General features: G+C 41.6%; 1 protein-coding gene across 1 annotated transcript; it reads right to left on the reverse strand.

The window, feature by feature from the left end:
- Window positions 1-8,142: 8,142 nt before the first annotated feature.
- On the reverse strand, window positions 8,143-16,806 carry SYT11 (synaptotagmin 11). The gene is made up of 3 exons (XM_019470800.1): window positions 15,972-16,806; window positions 12,809-12,929; window positions 8,143-11,218 (listed from the first exon to the last, which is right to left on the reverse strand). The coding sequence occupies exons 1-3, from the start codon at window positions 16,656-16,658 to the stop codon at window positions 10,908-10,910; spliced, it is 1,119 nt and encodes a 372-aa protein (XP_019326345.1). The 5' UTR covers window positions 16,659-16,806; the 3' UTR covers window positions 8,143-10,907.
- Between the last annotated feature and the right edge of the window lie 3,313 nt (window positions 16,807-20,119).

The following is a 20,119-nucleotide window of genomic DNA, read 5'->3' on the forward strand; positions in this document are numbered from 1 at the left end:
TATAATGAGAAATCTGGAGCGGGGGGTACATTTATTTTGTTTGTGGCTGAGCTAAACATTTAAATTGGTTTCTGTTTCTCACTCCTTCTAGTGCTCCAGCGTTACGCTACGCTGGTAATAATCCCACGTACATTGTTTGAAAAAGAGGCTGAGAATAATCCAGTCTGTTTAGAATTTAAGACCTCTTTTATGTTAACTGTGTGAGCAGTTGTGTGCCTCTTTTCAGTAGTTACTGATTTAGGACTGAAAGCCCTACTAATCATTCATTGTTGGATTAAATGCTGTCTAAAACTCAGATAAAAATCCTAGGAAAACCATCTAGCAGAAAACTTGAGGAGAAGGAGGGGGCAACAGCTAAGAAGTTGCTCTAAAAGCAGTCGCTGATTCTGTCATCATAAAAATTATGTCAGACCAGCCTTCTGGAAATGCTGAACAGGGGCCTAATTGTGATGACAAGTTTTCCCCGTGTTTTTCCTTGATGCAGTAAGTTAACATAAAATACTGGTCGGCTTCCTACATTCAGAGTTTTCGGATAATACGTGAAAGTAACCTGTCAGCAGTACTGAAAGCTGTGTGGGACTATTTTCACCTTTAAGTAACAGATGTCTGTGCCTTACGTGATTCCTTCAATGCAATTTAAGTGTTTACTAATGCCTTTTGTGAGCCTGTTGCTTATAAAATTATTACATCAGAACAGCAGCAAGCACTTTTTTTACACAGTGTTATTCAAAAAGAGTTTTATTTTTGTCATGTATAAATTTGTACACAGAATTATTGTTTTATTTGACACAATATATAATTTTTAATACAAACATTTGCATTTGATGTTTTAATCTGTGGTGTCTAGCACGATGGGTAGAAGGCCGTTCAGCCTGAGGGTGCTGAAGAAAGAAAGCTCGTGGTGTGTTTGTGAATTATTTTGGAAAATGCTTATCTTGCTTGAAAAAAAAGGAGTTGGTATGTTACGTGTAAGTGGGGGCAAAACTTAACTCTGTGATGCAAGTCTGGTGCTAAATCATTTAAATATGATCTGGACATTTTGCGACTGTATTACGTTACCTTTGTATGCTCTGCGTAAGGCGTGTTGACTTTCCGCGTTGTAGTTATGAGTGGGGCAATAGCAGCTGCATGAGGTGAGCGTCTAAATCTTTGCCCAGATACTGGAGTATTGGGGCACTGGCCGGAGTAATCCCTCTGCGTTTGCCACTGCCTGAGGTTCTCTGCGCATGGGTGGTTTGCATTTTATTATTTCCTACTAGTAGAAAGCGGCTGGGTTTAGACTCCTCTGGGGCTTTGGTACAGTTGTTTTTTCTTTCCTTAAGGTGTTTATACTGTAGCCAAATTTGCCATACATCTCTCGCTTTATGACTAACGAAAGGCTACTGTCGTCACTTGTGTTGGGTTAGAGAGGATCTCGTCTAGCGGTAGAGGCGCAGAATGTTTCAGCTTCTCCTGCACACAGCATGAATGTCTCCTCGTGCGTTCACTAGGCGTTTGGAGGCAACTTCCCCAACTACCATCTCTTGTAACCATGTCTTGTAAGATTCGTCTCATTGTTTGCGGCAGTAACTCGGGTGTGCGTGTTTCTAGTCTGGAGGGACATGCTTAAATTTTAGTGGTTGTGTCAATAAGGTCCCCGATCGGGTTTACAACTATATCTGCTTTGCTGTCCAAACAGATGAGTCGGCAGATAAATCTTCCCCTGGTTGATAGCCTGATACATGTTACCCGCTTCTGCTTTTGTGAGAAAGCCTCTTGGACTATAATTTTGGACTAAATGCAAGATTCCTAGAAGGTTAACTCTCTTACATGTTTTTGTTCGACACGACGTCCAGTTGACAGCTGTAAATCACATAAGTAGCATGCAGATGTCGTGGTTCTTCCATTATTATCCTTCACTTAACAGAAAGGATATCTTTGTCCGTCACCACTTAGCTAATGATTAGGAGTGAGTTTAAAGCACACTTCAGAAACTTCTTCCTATCCAAGAAAATTTGAAAGACTAGAAATTAATGAAAACTTGCTAGACCTGCAAGATGTTTTTAGCAACATAAATGACTTCAGGATATTTTCTAAATAGCAGTAAGTAATATAATAGTGATAGCTTTGGTAGTGTTACTTTCTTCTTGTGTGCGTTTTCATCCTGTGTGCAGTTTCATCCAGTCATTTATTTAATAGTATAGCTCCTTTCTAAGCCTACTAGGAAATACTTCATGTCTGTCTAGCTTTTAATACCTCGAAAGCCGTGACACATCACGGCTTGCTCCATTTTGCAGGCTACTTAAGAATATATTGAGCAACGTTGACTCTATCGTGTTCTCTTAGAGCTTCCCAGTAACTCGTCTGCTGTGCACAGTGTCACCTTGCTCATGCTCCTTTTGGTTTTTATCCTCTTGCAGAGTTGACGACATTCCTTCTTACTCCGAGACAACTTTGCTTGAGAGTCACAGGTAAGATACAAAATACCCAAATACAGTTCACCAGCTATTTCACCACCTACCTACTAAATCCTTCGATATATCCTGAGTAAAGGTCTGAAACACAACTACCTTTTTCTAATGCTATTGTCATTGTCTAACGTCATTGATTGTGCTGTTGCTTCTGTTATTTACTGCGGATTGGGCCGGTTTATCCAAAGTCAGTGTGTTAAAGCGTATTCAGTGATAGGCAGGTAGCAGTTTTTCAGTAATTTTGCTACGTCTCTGTTGTGTTCTCCATAAGTACAGGAAACATAATTCAGACCAAAAGAAAAGGCTATTCTTGTATCTTTTTTGGCTACGTGGCTTTCAAATGTAGACCGAAACAAATTACTTTGCAGACATTCATACTAAAAATTCCTAAGTACGTAGGAACTCTGGTAAGATCCAGAGATGAATTAGGGGAAAAACTCTAATTACCTTGTTAGAAGCGGATAACCAAGAGCTTCGTTTTTAGGCTTCTCCCTAGAAATTTAGAAGCTGTTTCAGCTGTTCCAGTGGTGACCCTTTTCTTAAAGGGCACGAACAAATCTGTGGAATGAAAACAATCCTACCACTGCATTCTTACAATTCTTTCTCCAGTGTGATTGTCAAGCGCCATTTATCTGTCATCTAAATAGTTACAGCAGTGTTTTCCTTACATAAAAGCTTACCGTAATGGAGACTCTAAATAAAAACTACCTTACGGATCAAAGAAGTCGGTGCCATTGCATACTGGTTGCTTGGGTCCCTGAGAGTTCACGTAGGTGTCAAATGTATGGGAAGAGAGAGCTTTTCAGTATTTTATCTCCCCGAGGCCAGACTCAAGGGTGTTGAAGGTTGTAATTACCAAGATCTGCTCACAAACAGTGTATCCATCACCAGGAACGAAGAAATCTCGGCTAAGAAGGATCTAACACTGTCGTAGTCAGCGTGTGTGTATAGTTGAGCAAATTTTGCTGTTTACTGTCTGCTTCGAGTGTACTAAGAAAATCTTTCATGTATTCCGTGGTGCTGATACAGATTTACTTTGCGCGATTTCATTACCGGAATGCAAAACTATAATGCCCCCTTGCTGTTAATAAAGGTCAGTCTTTTGCTGACATAACAAGACATTGTTTACAAAAGTGCAAAACTGGTAAAATTTAAGATACCTGGAGGTTAATTACGTGTAACTGAGAACTTAAAAAAAAAAACCTGCCAAAATTCCTGCTGAATTAAAGCAGCAACGCTTGTGTCACAAGACTGGAGGAGTGAAACAAGCTACTACATAGAAACCCGATGATTAAGTCAAGAATCTGGGTCATGGGCAGCTTGCTGATGTGCTGCCTGTTTTACACCTGTATAAATCTGGTTGCAAGTAAACTTGCAAGACGGGAGATGAATGCTCCTGAGCTGTCCTTTGTTCTCCAGTGCAGGCCGGCTATCTTCCGGTTTGCGCTTTGCCACAGCAAATGAGCAGAACTGGGACGTTTCCCTTGGCATAGGCTGAGGTCACTTCTTCCAGTGAGTCTGTGCATTAAATTGACGGAAGATGCACAAAAAGCATCTGACTTGAATTTGCGCCCTAACAGCTAAACCACCAGAGGGCCTGCAGTGGAAGAGCTAGTCGTCACTAACTGGGATGGAAGGGTTAATTCTGACAAATGCTTTCTTTACGAATAATCGGCTTTAAATCCTGCATGAAATTCGAATGCTATACGAAGAAATAAACCCTAAAAATACAGAAAAAACTCCTCTGAAAATATTACCAAAACTCACTATTGAAAAACATTACCTTAGGATGACTAGGAAAGGATGAAAAGGAAAAAATAGAAAGCTTATTACATGGCCTAAAGATAAGCGTGTGCATAAACATGGTCTCGCTAATATGCATGAACCAGTAAAACCAATATTGCTGTGAGATCTCAAGGAACATTTGGATGAATTTGGTTTAATCTTTCTATCTTTTGGGGGTTTGGTTTTTTGTTTGTTTTTTTTCCCCCTGTTCTGTATGACAATAGAGCGCAGCACTTTGAAGACAGGATAAGAAAAGGTGGAATAGTTCTCCTCTAGAGCCATCGTGTGACCACGATGTTGGAGTTATTTGGAAATACAGATACTCTGCAGAGAATATTGGTAATAACAATTTTAAAAAAAATATAGATTGGTGATGGCCAAGACACTGATTCAATCTGACAGCATCCAGTATGATCGGATGATACCCTGTGCAGGCTTGCTATTGGATTTTTTGTCTGGGCTGTGCAGCTCTTGCGCAAGGGCATCTTTCCTGTTCAATCCTTTTATACTTTTTTCCCCACCATTCCCAAACTTTTTTTTTTTCACCAGACCTGTTACTGCTGTATTATTGTAAGAAAAAAATTGACTTGAGAGCATCAGCTCAGGCTTTGTGCTGTAATGTGTGGTAACATGTTGATTTTTCTCCTGTCTACACGCCTGGTGTTTCTTTCAGAGACCTGAACATATATCCTAAGGTATGACATAGGTATTTCTTTTAATTATAAGGTTTTAGTACATAAATCTCGGTGTTGTAATTCATTCTTTTAACAGTGTAATACTGTGAGACATTTGGTATTTGCTAAATTTTGCTTTGCTGAACTCCTGTTCGTCTTGTTACATTCATTAGCAGGAAGGAATCTGGCAAGCTTTTACGTTTTGGCTTTCTGGATGTGACCTGAAGTCTGAATTTCTATGTATGTGTATTAACATCCTGTTCAGGACCAAAAATCAAGACGGTGAGCTCCCTGTGATAAGTTGCATTGCTTGTTTAAATTTTTAAAAAGTCAAGGTTATGTAAACTGAATGTTCCCCAAATAATTTTGCCGGTGTTTTTTATTCTTTTCTGGGTGCAGATGGGTCTAGCCCTTCCTCTGTCCCAGCTGAAATTAACGTGTCCCGAGTACGTTGTGAGTTGGAATATACCTCGCCCTTCTCGGACCGAACGTGCTCAGCATTCCTGTGCCTCCCTACAGCTTCCCTTCGGGAGTGTGGGGAGGGGTAACATGCTCCCCGTGCTCTCATTTGGTTTGGGTACACTTCTAATATTTTTTTTTTTTCCCAACAGCTGGCTGCTTTTCTTCAGTGGTAATGGGATGTCCTTAAGTGGCTGTAGAGTCCTTTGAGATGACTAATTCAGATGAATTAATACACCGATGTATGCGATGCAACAGGTTCTGTGTTGATGTAGAGTCTAAAAATTGTCTGTACAGGCCCTTCCGTGTTGGGAAGAAGGGTAGAACTGTTGTGCAATATAGTAGAGGTAAAGGGGGGGCGTTTTGGGTTTTTTGGCCTTTTTTTGGGTTTATGTGGGGTGGTTTTTTTTTCTTGGCATTGCCCTTTCTGCCACTTCCTTATGTTCTACTTATTTCTTGGTATGTTTTTCCTTTCCTGTCCCGTTTCCCGTTTGGCCCAATAGAGAAAGCATCTTCCCAAGAATCGTGTACTTTCTGTAGCGCAGAAGTGAAACCAGGAGTTCAGAGCCAGCACTTGCAGATGTCCAGGCAGGTGCTGCGTTCCAGACCTGCGGCGTGCAGGCATGGTGGCTTTCTGGTGCCATAGGCTCCGAGAGGGACTGGCTTGGCTTTAAATAGTTACTGGAGAAGACACTTCAAGTTTCGACAATAAGGGTGTTAACGTTGGGGCCCTGTGATCTGTCTGACGGGGTGGAACGGCTCGTTGAATGCTCGAGATCCAGTTGTTGCATTTTAACGAGGGTGAGATGAGGGCGCGCTGAAGCCCTTCAGAGGGACCCATCTGATGGCAGCGTCTTCCCTCTTAGCGCAATCCCACGGATCTGGGGCTCGGAAAGGAGACGGAGCTATTCCTGGCTCTGCCTGCTCAAAGGAAATACCGAAAGAGCCCTGACCCAGCGTCTGCCATCAAAAGTGAATCGCGTTGCCGTGGCAACATGACTCACTCCTACGGGGAATTAGGTGAGGCAGAAGCTGTCGGAGGAGGAAAGACCCAATTGTGCTGAAAGCAACGCAGAATCCTTCTGACTTAAACGGCACCAGCACCCGGACCCAAGGAAGGTGGGAAGAAAGTCAGAGCTGAGCTTCCATGCTCTCCACAAAACCATTTCTCTTTTCATGGTTTGTCAAACCCATTCTGTTTGCTTTTTTTCTTTCTTATGCAAATTCTTTTGTTTCTGTTTCAGCTGAATGGTGTAAGAACCTGAAACGGGATGTTTTATTAAAGGCATGCAGTATTAGAGGCAGAAGCCAAGCAGAGAAGGATGAAGAGAGATTTTCTTTCACATCTTGCACAATGAGTAGAAAATAATCAGTGACTGCGCTTTGGCTGAGCAGTTTTAGCCAGCTGCTCTAATTGTGGTTATTACCATGATAAATAACTGAAAGTGGTTAAACACCGCGATCAATCGCAGTGCAGAGAGCAACGTAATTAATGGTAAGCATAGGTGTTAAATAAACCACTGTGTCCTGAGTCAGTGGACACTGAATTCAAATGCATGCCCAAGCCATGTGGATCACTACCTGCATCATCTCAGCGGCTTCTGATATTTTTGTGTGTTCAGCACCTTCTCTGACTGCCACTGTTGAGCCATGTGGTGGAACTGAATCACCAGAGCAGGAGTCAGGTCAAGCTAATTAAACTTCTTGAGTGCTTCAGTAACGCCTTCCTCAGTATCACTGAAATAGCTGAGAACGTCACTGGTGAACCTGGCGATGGGAACGGCGTCCGTTGCAGTTCGATCATTTTCATCTTTGTCCCGGAGTGAAGCCAGAGAGAGTCGATTTTTAATATTAACTGCAGTGTATTTGTATTAGAGGAGGCACGCAAAGGTGCTCCAAAGACTGCACTTTACATCCGTGTGGAAGGCAGGAAAGCCTGTGATAGCCTTACCTCTGGTGCAGAATTGTATGTGAAGAGCTGCAGCGCCGGCCACATTCCTTTTTCTGGGACATTAGGCAATCTTTTTTGTAAAGCTTGGACTGAAACCGTCAGGTTCCTTGAAGATGAGGCCTGAAGCTCACGTGAAGTTCGTTTTAAGTAGAGACACCTAAAGCACTTCTGGAGATCGGTCCTTTGCTACGCGGGAAGCTATCAAAACGAGTGAAGTATGGCATTAAAGTGCTTGCTGTAGTCTGCGTTGCTGAGGAAACACAGCTCGCTGCTCTGCACTATTTGGCATTTTCTAAAGACGTGGCTTTGTGCCTAGCAATATTGTTCTGTGTAGTGCTGATGGGGAGCTGCAGAAAAACAAGTCACAGAAGCCAGATCACTGTACTTCAGGAGAGACTGTTGCATCTTGCACAGAGCGAGATGGACAAAAGTATTCCTGGAGAATGCAGTTTTGACTAGGAATCCAGGAATGACTAAATTACAAATGTTGAGTCAAATTGCTTCTTTTTCTGCCCATCTAATGTCCTCTTTTTTCACTTAGATTCAACTTAGCTAATAAATATCCATTTATGCCAAATTACACCCATGTACTAGGCTGTGTAGATTACTGAGAGTCTTTGTATGTGCTAATGTTTAAGTAATAGTGTTATACTTAATTTGCCAGGATTCTGTTACGTCCCTTTATTTCTTTGAGATTGATTTTGTGTGTGCTTTTCCTGTGAATTGTCATAGCAGAAACGCATGGTTTTAGAAACAAATTCTTGAAGTATTTAGTATAGTCATCTGTGTGTTGCCTACGGTCAAACATGGCGCAGTCAGCAGCTAAAGTGATTTAATTTTTATTTGCACGCTCAATGTGCGTTAACAAATTCAACATACAAGATAGCATTACATAATGTAGGTTAGCTTATAGCATTATGCGGTTTCACACGTTAGGTTTTTTGCCTTTTTTCTTTTTTCACACAAAGTTGTAACTGTCCAAGTTTAATTTTACAATAGAAGACACAAGGTAAAGAATAACCACACCTGGGAGATTTTACAGTGAGTCCGCTGTCACTTACTGTCTCTTTTACGTTTTAAAAAATATATATCTGCACATCTTCAGTTTCCTATTATTCCAGAAGAGTGTTGGAGCTACTCCTATCTGCCCGATAGCCTAAGTCTATTTACCCTGAGCATGTTTCCTTGACGAGAAGTTCATCCTTCCTTTTCAACTAAAGGAATCTTAAGGAGATCATCTAGGCTTAAGCATGCTTCTCACACCGAAGGGAAAAAAGGGAACTTCGTTGTTGTTGTTAGTATGTCCTATTCAGATGTTGGGAGCGGTGTTGGAAAGCATGTTCTGAGGAAAAGTCGTGACAGTTGCTAAACTTCAGCAACGCAATTGCTTAGTGCAAAAACTAGAATTGAAATAGATCTACACCAATTTCCAAGGGAGAACTCGTTCTCTGGTTTGTGGCTGTGAGCCACTAATAGAGCAGGACCTAGAAAGCATTTAAGACAAAGATAAAATCTACTATAACCTCAGGCAGAAACCTCATAATCGGGATCGATAAAGCACGGACGGAAGTCCACGCTTCTGTCTGCCATGCAAGGCTGAGAAATAGAAAGCTTCAGCTTCAATGCGACTTCTGTTGCTAGAAAGACACTCTGCCTGGAAGGACATTTCAATGAGTAACTAGCTACGAGTGAGAAAATTCAGCTTTCCGAAAATAATTTCTTAGGAAGAGATGCCAAAGTATTGCCAACTAACAAAGTGCTGACTGTTCGCACGAAGAGCCCTCCCAGCAGCTGTTGCTTTACATGGTGGCTGGAGAGGAAACCGAGTAAGACTTGCTCAATTATTCTACTTTCATTGGTACGAAGGTGGAAAGGATCATTTTTCCAACAGGGCTCTAAAATTCAGTAGTCAAGTCCTGTAAGTAGTTAAATGATCTTAAATTTTTTCAATTATAATACATTATTTACATTCCACAGGGCACAGAACAGACTGGCTGCCTGGAAGCACCTAAACATTTACTGAAAATTCGTGGTCTTCTGTGTGCCTCTTTGCGAGCTCAGTTCTGCTTCATATTTCCATTGGAGAGTTCAGAAATAATTTAAATTTCTACAGCCTGTTGTAACTATTTCCGCTCAGTTTACCAACAATGTTTACAATCAATTATTTGCTGCCAATTACCATCCTTACATCTTTCCTGGCTTGAATGTGGCTTTGAAGAAGCCAAATTGAGTTAGTTGCCAGGATGCTACTGTCTTGTACAAAACCAGTTTGTAGGCTAGCGTGTTGACCAGGAGATCTAATGCAGCTACTTCCAAACTTCACTTCTATTTGTGGAACTTTATGAACTTCTGCTCAAAACTACTGACTATTCAGGGTTAATAGCCTGAAGTGCTACAGGTCACGCTTGTCAAGTAACATTTTTACACTTCAGAGGTGATGGTAAGCATATCCTAAGTCTCAGAAGTCATTCACAATTTAAGAACTAACTCAAGCTGCCTCGAAACGGTGAAATTTAACTTCTTGAAGCATTTGACACATCTTGTAGTGACGGGCTTTGCCCTGTGTTTACTCCTTTTTTGAGAGCTGGCTTTTAGCTAACTACAAGACCATATATAATGCAAATTGACTCAAGTACGAATGAAGAGAAGCTTTGTAATTTTTTCACTTAAAACCTCCTCCCCCAAGATATTTTCCTGTCTCAGATACGTTACGCCATTATAACTGAACTTATCGATCATGTAGAATTTCACATTTAATGTTTAAAGGAATCAGCAAGAGTTTCCTTACCAATCAATGACACGTCAGTTTTTGGTTTTTTTTCTTGGGCCCTTCACGCACAGACAGGGTTAAATAAAACGAAACAGAGCGGCGTTTCCCCGCTTCTGAGAGTCTGTGAGATCGTGCCTGCGCTAACTTCCCTGTGGCAAAAGCAACGTGATCAGTTTGTTGGTGTTTTGAATTTTAGATGCAAATCTTTGATGTTGTGACCTTACAGCTCCACAACAAGTACGTCACAACGGCAAGTATTTCAGTACCTGACAACAGAATTGTTTCTTCTCTGAAGGAAAGTGCCTTTTTCCCCTGTATTTTCCTTTTGCGCTAGTGCAGAATTCTAAACCACCTTTATATGGAAATGCGGTTGGTACTCCCAAACCAGCAAAGAACAGAACTGCAAGAACCAATGGGCAGGCAAACTAACAAGAAACTAGAGGTTAAACAGCAGAATTCAGAAACTTTGGGAGAAGCCTAATAAAGACAGGCCAATCTTGGTGAATACCAGCAAAGACAGTTCGGCACAAACACAACTTCCATAGTGACAGATAATTGTATTAAAATCTGCAACTTGATATTGGTAGTTATACTAATTTCAGTTTGTATTAGGCATGCAATAGCGTGATTACACTGTTATATATATTTGTGGTATCTTTTTTTTTTTTTTCATTTAATGCTCTTTAGAATTTTAGTGCCCTGCAAAATCACATCACTAGAGAACCAATCAGCTGCTGCTTCTTACGAAAGTTTAGTTCTACAGCTAAAACAAGGTTTAAGTCTGTTCTACGAGTCGGCTGTCGCTGCCGCAACCTCTGCTAGTATTCGCTCAGGCTGTGCCATTTGGCAACTGGCTTTCTAGGATTCTCACACACCTCTCGCCAGTGTTCCACACCACCTGCGGTGATGCTGTGCGCTCCCAAAATCAGCCGTCCCACCACTTCGTTTTTTGTGGTACGATCGAAATCGATAACTAGAAATTCAATGCTGATGTCAGGAAGGAGATCGACAGGGATATCATAAATGAAGGATTCATTGAAGACAGGATTCAAAGTGCACTTCTTCACGTGAGTCTTCTTTTTTGCTATGCGCTTTCTTCCGTAATAAACATTCACCTTAACGTACGGATCTGCCGGAGAAGAGAGAGAAATAAACTAATAACACAGCCCAGTAACGCCCCTAGAAGTAACGGATAGGGTTCAGCTTGCTGACCTTGAGCCAGCTCAAGTAAATGATGTGAATCCAGGCTGCTCACTGCAGCTCCCCCAGGAGGAGGGGACCGTTGGCGTATTTTCTCACTGCGAAGCAACCCGCTGATGTGAGCAGTGCAAGTTCTTTACGAGTCCCAACATTGCACGGGGAGTGGAGGGAAGCAAGTTGCACGTAAATTGCGGTAATTAAGCCTAGAAATACCAAACGGGTAGCTTTTTGGTGAAGTCAGCGCCCAACGGGCCAAAACTTTCACTTTTCACTGTCATCTACAACAAGAAATATTTTTACCCTATTTCAGGAAATAGCCCAACAAAGTGCCAAAATGGTTTTAATAATTTGCAGATGGAAAACATTTATAGTGGAAGGTACTAAAAAGAAGAAAGTTTAAAACAAAGCCTTCCTTTTTCCATCAGCCTCACTTTGTTATTTTATCAGTCAGCTTGCTCTTTATGCGGATGCTTGTTTAGGATTAAAATTAAGATACCAGGCACAGAGTGCTTTTTTTTTCACGTAACGCAAGTTTTGAAGCTGGAAGTCACCTGCCCAGCTGACACTGGCTAATTTTCACTTTTTTTATCCAACTGAAATGATGACCTTATGCATAATATAAAGATGATATAAAGAAATGATGCTAGCCTTGCGAGATTCAGCAGGTAGAAGAACAGTTACTAAAAAAATTATCCTGTAGCTGGAGACCACACATGGAAAGCTGCTTTTTTTTTTTTTTTTAAGAAAGAGTAAAATTTAAGGCCTACAATAGAGAATTAAGCCTAGTCTGCATACTTTCTGAGGTGTACAGGAGAAAGCTGCAAAAACAGGATTAAATTTGGTATGTCGGGCTATTATTGAATCTCAAGTTGATTCCAACCATTTTCCCGTAATCCTGAAAGAAACTTTGCTAAGGGGATTCAGGAGTCTGAGAATCTGTGACTGCAAAATAGGAAAGCCAGAACAGCTGCTCTTCTCTTCCCTTCAAATAGCGGAACAACAAAAACAGCAAAAACAACAAAAAAGAAAAAAAAAATTGTTTCTAATGTCATATGAATTTACTCCTCTCTCTCGTGAGTCTATCCCTCCTCTTTTTTACGCTCGCTCTCTTCTAGGAGCAGGGTTTGAGGTAGACGTGGTAAGCAGCGGTTGTGCCGTGGAAAAAATGCTGCTGAGGGCAATGATGAGTGACAGCAGCACGGAGGTGCAGAGCCTGCACGGCCTGGCCAAAAGCAACGTGGAGATCTGCTGAATTTGGAAAATGCTGCCTTCATAAACAAACCAGGTGATGCCAGAAAGATGCAACTGCTGGTCTCCCAGTAGGAAGGATTTGGTCTTGTTTGTATAACCATCTGTTGGTGAGTGATGGATTACTCGTAGTGATCCATCGCCCTTAGAAAGAGTTTGAGGAGAAGTGTGCAAACAAAGAAAATGTTCAGATAAGACAGGTGAAAAGATCTGAAAGTGAACTTGGGAGATTTTTTTATACACGTTTAGAGCTGGAGAAAATAGCTTCTACCTGAGAGGCCAGTGATATCCATCTTTGGCAAATGTCTGGCTTTCAGCACCACAACAGTCATTCTCTGCGCCACAGGCTGGTAAGACAAGGAGACTTGCAGCTCCCCTCTGCTAATGCATTTCTGTGAAAAAGAAACAGAAAGAACTTATTAGGACAAGATGGTCTTATAAATAGGGGCAAATGTCGGAGGTCACCAGAATTTCCTTTCCCTGTGCTAAATGCCTAAAAAATTTTTAAGTGCCTCAGGCAGACGGAGCCTCTGGGAGAAGGAGCCAGCGAGCGGCGTAACGTAAATCCTCCTGTGCTGTTCACCCTGTGCCTGATGAGCACAGCAAGCATCGCTACAGCCTCTCCCCTTGAATTCTGTGTTTCCGTGAGGGCGAACCTGGTGGGCGCCTGTTGAGAGAGCAGCGGCTCTGGCTGCCTTTTGAGGTCTGCTACTAGAGGCACCTGTGGGTTTTAGGAGCTTAAGTTTCATTGACTTTTGGTGGAGCGTTGATGCCCAAGCACCTCAAGTTCTTTAGGTATGCTTTGACAGTTTCACCATCGGTTTAGTCTGCAAAGGTAAAGGATGAAGATAAAAGAAGATAAAACCAGATCTACTCGGTTAAACTTGCTGTACATCCTTTCGAAGAGTAATATAATATTAAGATAATTAGGTTTGGTTTCCAGATGGCGTTCATTAACTTTCATTGAGATGGCACTAATTTAGAGTAAGTTTATTTGCTATCAAGGCAAACAGTATTAGCAATGGGTATGAAATCGTGTGGTGTCAGTAACGCACTGATGGCAGAGCTACTGCAACAACTCGGATAGCTGCCTGCTGAAAGTTTTGACCGGTAGCACCTTGCCCTCCTCCTGCCCCCATCGGTGTCTGTTAACTGCAGAGCAAAGGGGGGGGGGGGGTCCCCAAACGCAGGAATTTTTCTCACTTCAAACCGGTAAAGCACTACAGTAGATGTCACACTAAACGCTCTGGTGATCACCCAAGAGGTGAAGCTGTTCTTTCAACTGCTGTTATTCAGCTTAGCAGGGAAAAATTGTGCATGTAAACTTAAACACGGAAAATGTTCATTCCTATTTTGGTGGTTTCTTTTTATTTGAGCAGCTCCCCTGTGTTTAATTTTAAGACGTGTTTTCCAAATGCAAGGAACGAAGCCTATTGCTGCTCGTGCAAAATTCTGGGAGGAGAGTAAATATATGAGCGAGTTCCTGGCCCCGGAAGGGAAATGTTGAGAACTTTGGCTCCTTGGATACACCAGAATACAATGGCCAGAGAGAGTATTGGGGGTGCGTGGGTGTGGTGTGTATATGTTGTTAGAGTTTTGGGGTTCTTTTGGTCTGAAGTAATTTAATGCAGTTACTTCAAAGTAATTTGCACTGTTAGATTGTCCGTTAGAAATTACTGGGAATGTTCATTAGGATGGGATGTACACCTTTGCTGGCTTGGATCAGTGTAATAATTTACTGGGTTTTAAATGCAATTCTGTATTCCAGATTTTGATACTTCCTGACACTGAAAACTTTGTTCAGTAACGGCTGTTTTGATGTTGTGGAACTATGCAGATTTTCAAGAACGCACACCTGACACTAAGGTAAACTTATTTTTGATTACTAATAACACTAAGGTACTTATTTTTGATTACTAATAAATGTTCAATAATTTGCATCCTCGATTAAGTCTATTTTTATTTAGCGTGACCTTTTTCCTCTATTTTTAATCTATTACTTCTAAGAGAGACGGTCAATGCACTGAAAAGAATACTATTAAAAGAACCTAAACCAGTCAGTTGTTTTACCATAATGTAAAGCATCCCAAGAACCTAAGAAAAGCAAAGTAATCACCAGATAAATGTTCAATAATTTGCATCCTCGATTAAGTCTATTTTTATTTAGCGTGACCTTTTTCCTCTATTTTTAATCTATTACTTCTAAGAGAGACGGTCAATGCACTGAAAAGAATACTATTAAAAGAACCTAAACCAGTCAGTTGTTTTACCATAATGTAAAGCATCCCAAGAACCTAAGAAAAGCAAAGTAATCACCAGAACTCTGGTTTTGTTGAGATTCTTTTGGTTTGTTTTGGGCCATTGACATAGAGTCTCCTGTCAATAACTTTAAGGAAAAAAAAAAGTCAAATGCTCCATATAGTAGAAAAAATTTTTCACGTAAAATAATGCCACTCTAGGACGTAATGAAGTATTTTATAGAGCCCAGCAACAATTTCCAACACGTTAAGGCAGTAAGTGAGCCCAAATGCCATTTTCTATTGAACCTGGAGGATTGGTAGCAGAAATAAACTAAGCAAGAAAATAAAAATCTTAAGTACCACCTCATCCTCCTACTTGAGCGTAGTGTATTTTCTGAGGACAGAAGACATCTTCCCCAAGGTAAGCCTTAATATCTTATATGGATTGCTCATCTTTCTAGTTTACGGCAGTAGACTCTAAGAGTGGGATTCATTTCACCTAAATTTTAGGTGTCTACGTTTGACAAAACCATCTTAGACACACTTTGTTCTTAAGTGAGGAAAAAAATAGTCATCTAGAGTGGGATTCATCTGAGCTGATTTAAGTATCTGCTCCAGGACAAGAGGAATCACGTCAGACTCTGCTGACTGTGTTGATGTATTCCCACTTACTTACGGCTTACAGTAACAAGTTCAGATGTAGATAATTACAAGTACAGGTGTCTAAAACGGTCAGAGCAGACAAATCTCCCTCTCTCAGTGAGGTTTGCCTTTGCAGAACAGAATATGTTGTTACTCAGAATCCATGTAAAACTTATTCGGAGCACCCTTATCTCTAGCTCTCCCCCCTGCCACCGTACGGTCAGGAAGGCTGGGCACTGATGAATGTCCCGTTATCACATCAGCTCTTTTACTCGGAGATGGGGACTTGGCCTTTTTTCTTGGCATCGTCAGTTATAGCATTCATCATTTCTATACCTAAATAGTGACTATGCCTTATCAAATCGCCATAACCACACAGCAAAGAACTGCCTAACTAAAAAAGCACAGCCATACAATACCAGTAATACGTATCTGTGGAAAAATGGGTTTCATGGCTAAGGATTTGCAGTATTCCTGCTTATTAGACCACGGAGGCTCCTGGATCAAATACAATGCAAGGAGCCTTGTGTCACACTACATGAAGTGACTTACTTGTATGTTCCTTTTGAGGATCTCCCTGGTCAGCTGAACCTTTCCAGTGCTTGGATCCACCCCTGCAAGGGGCACCATGACCTCTCCAATAACATCATCTCGAGAAAAGCGATCAAAGCTCAACACGAGGAAGTGAAGCACCAAATCCTGGAGCTGGCTGTATGGGATCCCATAGAAGGTGAAGGTTTCATCGAAGACCGGGTCTAGCGTCTTGCGAAGTACACGAGTCTTCACTCGATGCCTTTTATCTGGAAGAATTGTCATCTTGATATAAGGGTCAGAGCTCTGAGTGTGCTCATCCATCACTGGCAGCCCATGAGCCTCCTGAATGGTAACGACCAGTGCTTTTTTGGGGAAGTTGTAGTCCACTGAGAAGGTCAGTTCACCCAACATGACGTCATCCCCTGGAGAAGATGGGGAGGAGGTTTTACTTCCTCCTGGAGTGAGGCTTTGATCTGGACTTAGTTCATCTCCATAATCTACTTTTATTGGGAGCTGGTCGACGTGGGGGGCTGCATTTGGCCCATCCGGAGCTTTATCGGAGCTTATTAAACCAGATTCAGCAGCATCCACCAAGAGGTTTCCCCTTCCAGTCTCCTTAGGAGTGCCATTCTTGTCTCTCCGGATTCGGTTAATTTTCTTCTTGTTGCTCAAGGTCTCCGGATAGATACTGATGCCTTTCAACATGTGAATGAATTTATACGGTGGGGTTTTGTGCTTCTTTTCTGCTTGCTGGTGACAGCATGTCCACACAAAAACTGTTACTGAGACAGAAACCACAAGGACAGTAGCACCAATGAGGCCTGCCACAACTGGAGAGACATCTGCGGAGAAGACGAGGCAGTCAGGAACGAGCTTGTACCTTCACAGTGGCCGTGCCCCCGTGGGGCCAAGCACATCTGGATGGAGAGCTACACGGTACTATTATGTCGTTCTTAATTCAATAATCCTGGTATCAAAGCTTCCCCAGAATAAAAAAACCACTTCCTTTAATTTATATTTTCCTGCATGGGAAACATTTTACACTACCAACACATGCTTGACCTGCGTTTCATGTGCCAAGAATTTCAAACGGTTGATTGCCTTACCTTGCCAAATCAAGCTCCCGCATTACCAGCATCTCCACAGCTCCGCAGAAATACGGTTTCTTGATTTGCAGGAGGCACTTTTTTTTTTTTTTTTTTAATGCCCTGTTCAGAAACATTACACATTCTAACAACAGGAAAGGAGTAATAAATATGGCCATAACACTGGATCTGGAGTTATCCTTTATTAACAATTTTTAAAAAATCACTTTGGCCTGAAATGGTCGATTGTTTTGTCCTAGCCCCTTACGACAGATACGGGGCCAATGGTATACACACAAAAGACAGAGAGGTGTCATTTGGGTAGATGACAATTATTTTTTCTGGTGGGGGTGAATATGGCCCTGACCTAAGATATCCAAGGGAAAGAAGGGCATGTCCATATAATGTGACAATGATCTGTATCACACCGGTGGACTGTTTCTCCCCCAGTGATTGTTCTGACCATTCCCACAACAAGGGTATGCTGAGCCCTAGTGAAATGACCGTGCGGGTCCCTCTCTGTGTCTCACCCAAAAGCTGAGGTTGCTTTCTGTAACTGTTCCTCTGCTTTTTCATCCCGTTATTGCTATTGATGTTCTTACAGGTTTTGATGAGCTGGGAGCTACTGACAGAAGTCTGTCCACCCCACAGTTACCACCAAGACTACTTTTCATGTGAAAATCCAATGTCCAAAAACAACGGACAGAAAATCCTGTATTTGGATTTAGGGACTATTTGATATTTTCTAGAGCTTATGTCGACTGTGTTCTTCAGTAACGACAAGCCAGAATAAAAAAGCACCACGTTCATTTTTAGCAACCATGCTAGTTATTTTCTATTCATAACAGTTGGCTTTGGAGCAGCATTACCAAGTCACAGAACGAAACCAGTAGTGTTGAGCTCCCCAGTATACTGTACCAACGTACTCAGGCAATTCCAGTCAAGGACCACCAAGATGATTAAAAAGTTGGAGCGGATGGATAATGGAGAGCAGATGGAAGATGAGGAGAGACCGAACAAGCGGGGTTTGTTCAGTTTTAAAAGGGAAGGAAAAGGGAGAGATCTTTTTACTGTCTTCAACTTCTTAGTGGGAGGTTATAGGGAAGGTAGAGCCAGGTTCTTCTTAGAACTTATTATTGTATTACTGGTTTAATCATCATTAAAGCAAATTTCTTCTTTTTTTTTGGAAGCAAGCAAACAAAGCAGCCCTCTAGCCCTACGTCTCTTTCTTTACGAATTGTACAAACTGCTTTCATAGTAAAAGGGAAAACAAAAAATCATTGTCATGTCAATCACGGCAATAGCTAAATGGAACAGCTGTACAAAAGGTGTGTCTGATTTTCCTATCTTCATTCTGTACCATGAAGAGGAGAAAATAATCTTCCAACCTCAAACTTGAAGCTATAGAGAGCACCTTAATTTTGTATTTTCTCTTTTCTTTCCACATTATTATTTATTGAGGTTAACAGGAAAGAGGACAAGACTGCCAGACTATAATCTCAATATCCGATAGGCTCAGGGAAAACTGTGATTTTCAAGAGAATATGTCTCCTTTTTGCAAAAATAACAAAATCACTTTTGGTTAGATAGAAGTCTTCCCAGACTGAAGCTGGAAGTCTTTTGCAATGGTGACTGACTCCACAGATAAATCTGTCTCAGGCCCCAGTGCAAGTATAGCCTTGGATTGAATTAACTAAAGCAAGAAGAATTCATAATATTAACAAAACACCCCAAAAAACCCAACTTTGTTATTTAATGTTCCCTCTTTGAAATGAGGCAAGTGGTCTTTAACAGCTAATTTGAATACAATTCAGCCATATACGGACATTAAAAGCCTCAGTGGATATGCAAGAAAGGACAAATGCTGAAACTCCTTTCTTATTCTGATCTCATTTTTTTGTGTCTGTTTTGTTTCTATTGTGTCTTCATAGAATCGGCTCTTGTACCATCATTTCCCGCAGATCTGATGGACAATTTTAGAAGAAGCAATGAGCAGTCGCACTAGAAAGCATCAAGTAAGTCTTTGTGATCTTTCTTCCATCGAAATACCTTAACTCTTAAACTTGGCTCCCATAATGTTCTGTGGCAAAGAGCTCCTCAGCTTAATTACGCGGCATGACAAAACAAGGGCTTTTATTCTGAGCCCGCCCCACCTCGTTTCATTTGATGCCGGTTCTTGCATTAGAAGAAACAGGGAGCGATCGTTCCCTGCTCTGTGCTGCTGGTGACACCCCTCTTTTCCTGGCTGAAGACTCCTACTTGTGTAATCATTCCATACATTTATTAATCCTGTCTCCATAATTCCTTACAGTTGTAAATGACTTTACTGATGTAAAGCTGCCTAAAACCAATTTTAGTTAAGCTTTTGCAACTTTGTGCATAGCGAAGTGCTTTGAATGTCCATTTTAAATGGCACTGCAGCCTGTCTCCTCTCTCAAAAAGAGCAGAGCCACACTTTTTAATTCAAACTTTGCGGAAGAAATCTTTGTTCTGATGCGATGCTAAGATTTAACTGAAACAAAACCAACTTTTGGGGAAAACTTCCTTTTAAAACTGATGTTTGCTAATTATACCCTAACGGCTAATGGTGGCCAATGGTTAAATTATGACAGTGCATGGCTCTTGGATTCCAGGAAACACAGAACGTAAAAGGTAAGTAGATACATTGTACATTAGAGAAATTATATAGTATGGACAATTATTACTAAGTGCTTCAGAATTCAGAGGAAATGTAGTAACTGTGCTTTAACTATGGGGCCTTATGGTCTGAGGAGAAGGTCAGTCAATTGCTGGAGGACAGAAGGAGGCAGCGATTTGAATCTTCAGGGCTGGAGAAACCCAACTGACAGACACCCGATGCTGCGGTACCAGCCCTTGTCACCCACTGGACTACAAAAAAAAAGCATCTTAAAAAATTAGCAAACACCAACTCAGGAGAATTATTTCGCCAGCAACCCAGGGAGCCGCGCCATGTCCGTGGCTGGACCGCAGCCACACAGGCACGGCTCTGGGCCGCTTCGCCTCTGATGATTTAGCAGGGTCCGTAGTTTTTCCATCGCCACCGATGCGCTCCCGGCAGCC

This window comes from Aptenodytes forsteri, unplaced genomic scaffold (assembly GCF_000699145.1).
Source record: "Aptenodytes forsteri isolate BGI_AS27 unplaced genomic scaffold, ASM69914v1 Scaffold624, whole genome shotgun sequence".
In the NCBI taxonomy this organism is placed as follows: Eukaryota; Metazoa; Chordata; class Aves; order Sphenisciformes; family Spheniscidae; genus Aptenodytes; species Aptenodytes forsteri.